The sequence below is a fragment of the Anomaloglossus baeobatrachus genome, chromosome 11, assembly GCF_048569485.1.
Source record: "Anomaloglossus baeobatrachus isolate aAnoBae1 chromosome 11, aAnoBae1.hap1, whole genome shotgun sequence".
Taxonomy (NCBI): Eukaryota; Metazoa; Chordata; class Amphibia; order Anura; family Aromobatidae; genus Anomaloglossus; species Anomaloglossus baeobatrachus.
This window is the reverse complement of record NC_134363.1, coordinates 59,597,881-59,602,024: the sequence shown is the minus strand read 5'-3', so window position 1 is coordinate 59,602,024 and position 4,144 is coordinate 59,597,881. Positions and strand designations below refer to the sequence as shown.

Genomic DNA, 4,144 nt, shown 5'->3' with positions numbered 1-4,144 from the left:
AATGTGTGCAGAAAAGAATAATATGGATCAAATATAAATATAATTAATAAGTATAAAATAAATATATGGATTTTATTAGTAAAGGTGAGAAAAAAAGTGTTGTTAATTAAAAAAAAAACAAAAAACAATAATAAAAAACAATAATAAACATTCAGGTAGAAGACTGCATTAGAACAGATCCGTTCCCCTCCGTTTTCCTTCCGTCGGTCTCCGGATCAGTTACGGATGGGTGCAGTGTCCGGGGCGTCCAGCAGGTGTCGCTGTGCCCTGATATCCAGCACGCACGCTCCCGCCTCCATGATAACGGCTACACACACAGCAGAGTCCGGGCTATTCGTACTGAGAACCGTCCACTGTGAGCGTGCGTCACACCGGAGCACAGCCGGACTCCCCGGAGGAACTACATCTCCCGTCAGGCTGTGTGGTCGCAGGCTGGTGACGTCATCGCGCAGAGCAGCAGTCTGGCGGCAGGAATCTGAGGCGTATGGGCGGAGGAGCAGGGGGGCACAGGCGGCGGCACCAGCGAGAGACATAAACACAACATGGCGGAAGGAGCTGCCGCCGCTGCGCAGGCGAAGGAGAGGCGGAAGGAGCAGCTCCGGCAGTGGGCCCGGTCCTGCACCAACCAGGAGGCGGCGGAGCCCCGCTGGCAGCGGCGCAAGAGGAGAGCGGGGGACGGCAAGGAGGAAGATGAGGGGGAGCCGGGCTCCCGGGGAGAGGGCGACGGCCGCACCGTGCGCTTCGAGCGGGCGGCGGAGTTCCTGGCAGCCTGTGCCGGGGGAGACTTACTGGAGGCGGAGGACATGCTGCGGGGGCAGGCCGGGGAGGAGATCATCGACAGCACCAACACGGACGGCATCAGCGCCCTGCACCAGGTCAGTGTGTGTATATAGTGTGCACTGCACCAGGTCAGTGTGTGTATAGTGTGTGTATATAGTGTGCACTGCACCAGGTCAGTGTGTGTATACTGTGTGTATATACTGTGCACTGCACCAGGTCAGTGTGTGTATATACTGTGCACTGCACCAGGTCAGTGTGTGTATATAGTGTGCACTGCACCAGGTCAGTGTGTGTATAGTGTGTGTATATAGTGTGCACTGCACCAGGTCAGTGTGTGTATACTGTGTGTATATACTGTGCACTGCACCAGGTCAGTGTGTGTATACTGTGTGTATATACTGTGCACTGCACCAGGTCAGTGTGTGTATACTGTGTGTATATAGTGTGCACTGCACCAGGTCAGTGTGTGTATACTGTGTGTATATAGTGTGCACTGCACCAGGTCAGTGTGTGTGTATACTGTGTGTATATACTGTGCACTGCACCAGGTCAGTGTGTGTGTATACTGTGTGTATATACTGTGCACTGCACCAGGTCAGTGTGTGTATACTGTGTGTATATAGTGTGCACTGCACCAGGTCAGTGTGTGTATAGTGTGTGTATATAGTGTGCACTGCACCAGGTCAGTGTGTGTATACTGTGTGTATATAGTGTGCACTGCACCAGGTCAGTGTGTGTATACTGTGTGTATATAGTGTGCACTGCACCAGGTCAGTGTGTGTATACTGTGTGTATATAGTGTGCACTGCACCAGGTCAGTGTGTGTATACTGTGTGTATATACTGTGCACTGCACCAGATCAGTCTGTGTATACTGTGTGTATATACTGTGCACTGCACCAGGTCAGTGTGTGTATACTGTGTGTATATACTGTGCACTGCACCAGGTCAGTGTGTGTATACTGTGTGTATATAGTGTGCACTGCACCAGGTCAGTGTGTGTATACTGTGTGTATATACTGTGCACTGCACCAGGTCAGTGTGTGTATACTGTGTGTATATAGTGTGCACTGCACCAGGTCAGTGTGTGTATACTGTGTGTGTATATAGTGTGCACTGCACCAGGTCAGTGTGTGTATACTGTGTGTGTATATACTGTGCACTGCACCAGGTCAGTGTGTGTATACTGTGTGTATATACTGTGCACTGCACCAGGTCAGTGTGTGTATACTGTGTGTGTATATACTGTGCACTGCACCAGGTCAGTGTGTATACTGTGTGTATATACTGTGCACTGCACCAGGTCAGTGTGTGTATACTGTGTGTATATACTGTGCACTGCACCAGGTCAGTGTGTGTATACTGTGTGTGTATATACTGTGCACTGCACCAGGTCAGTGTGTGTATACTGTGTGTATATACTGTGCACTGCACCAGGTCAGTGTGTGTATACTGTGTGTGTATATACTGTGCACTGCACCAGGTCAGTGTGTATACTGTGTGTATATACTGTGCACTGCACCAGGTCAGTGTGTGTATACTGTGTGTATATACTGTGCACTGCACCAGGTCAGTGTGTGTATACTGTGTGTATATAGTGTGCACTGCACCAGGTCAGTGTGTGTATATAGTGTGCACTGCACCAGGTCAGTGTGTGTATACTGTGTGTATATACTGTGCACTGCACCAGGTCAGTGTGTGTATATACTGTGCACTGCACCAGGTCAGTGTGTGTATACTGTGTGTGTATATAGTGTGCACTGCACCAGGTCAGTGTGTGTATACTGTGTGTGTATATAGTGTGCACTGCACCAGGTCAGTGTGTGTATACTGTGTGTGTATATAGTGTGCACTGCACCAGGTCAGTGTGTGTATACTGTGTGTGTATATAGTGTGCACTGCACCAGGTCAGTGTGTGTATACTGTGTGTATATACTGTGCACTGCACCAGGTCAGTGTGTGTATACTGTGTGTATATACTGTGCACTGCACCAGGTCAGTGTGTGTATACTGTGTGTATATACTGTGCACTGCACCAGGTCAGTGTGTGTATACTGTGTATATACTGTGCACTGCACCAGGTCAGTGTGTGTATACTGTGTGTATATACTGTGCACTGCACCAGGTCAGTGTGTGTATACTGTGTGTATATACTGTGCACTGCACCAGGTCAGTGTGTGTATACTGTGTGTATATACTGTGCACTGCACCAGGTCAGTGTGTGTATACTGTGTGTATATACTGTGCACTGCACCAGGTCAGTGTGTGTATACTGTGTGTATATACTGTGCACTGCACCAGGTCAGTGTGTGTATATACTGTGCACTGCACCAGGTCAGTGTGTGTATACTGTGTGTGTATATAGTGTGCACTGCACCAGGTCAGTGTGTATATACTGTGTGTATATAGTGTGCACTGCACCAGGTCAGTGTGTGTATACTGTGTGTATATACTGTGCACTGCACCAGGTCAGTGTGTGTATACTGTGTGTATATACTGTGCAGTGCACCAGGTCAGTGTGTGTATACTGTGTGTGTGTATATAGTGTGCACTGCACCAGGTCAGTGTGTGTATACTGTGTGTATATACTGTGCACTGCACCAGGTCAGTGTGTATATACTGTGTGTATATAGTGTGCACTGCACCAGGTCAGTGTGTATATACTGTGTGTATATAGTGTGCACTGCACCAGGTCAGTGTGTGTATACTGTGTGTGTATATAGTGTGCACTGCACCAGGTCAGTGTGTGTATTCTGTGTGTGTATATAGTGTGCACTGCACCAGGTCAGTGTGTATATACGGTGTGTATATAGTGTGCACTGCACCAGGTCAGTGTGTGTATACTGTGTGTATATAGTGTGCACTGCACCAGGTCAGTGTGTGTATACTGTGTGTATATACTGTGCACTGCACCAGGTCAGTGTGTGTATACTGTGTGTATATACTGTGCACTGCACCAGGTCAGTGTGTGTATACTGTGTGTATATACTGTGCACTGCACCAGGTCAGTGTGTGTATACTGTGTGTATATACTGTGCACTGCACCAGGTCAGTGTGTGTATACTGTGTGTATATACTGTGCACTGCACCAGGTCAGTGTGTATACTGTGTGTATATACTGTGCACTGCACCAGGTCAGTGTGTATACTGTGTGTATATACTGTGCACTGCACCAGGTCAGTGTGTATACTGTGTGTATATACTGTGCACTGCACCAGGTCAGTGTGTATACTGTGTGTATATACTGTGCACTGCACCAGGTCAGTGTGTGTATACTGTGTGTATATACTGTGCACTGCACCAGGTCAGTGTGTGTATACTGTGTGTATACTGTGTGCACTGCACCAGGTCACTGTGTGTATACT

The 4,144-nt window shown here is 48.1% G+C and overlaps 1 protein-coding gene across 7 annotated transcripts in view; it reads left to right on the top strand.

Annotated features, from left to right (window-relative positions):
- Positions 1-364: 364 nt before the first annotated feature.
- Positions 365-4,144, top strand: part of PPP1R12C (protein phosphatase 1 regulatory subunit 12C) — a 173,873-nt gene continuing 170,093 nt past the window's right edge. For 3 of the 7 annotated variants that reach the window (XM_075327849.1, XM_075327847.1, XM_075327844.1), the window contains exon 1: positions 367-875. In XM_075327849.1, the coding sequence (XP_075183964.1) occupies positions 543-875 (333 nt within the window). In that variant the 5' untranslated portion in view covers positions 367-542. Of the gene's footprint in view, positions 876-4,144 lie in introns of all 7 variants that reach the window. The other 4 variants (XM_075327848.1, XM_075327845.1, XM_075327846.1 and 1 more) reach the window with 3 other exon arrangements.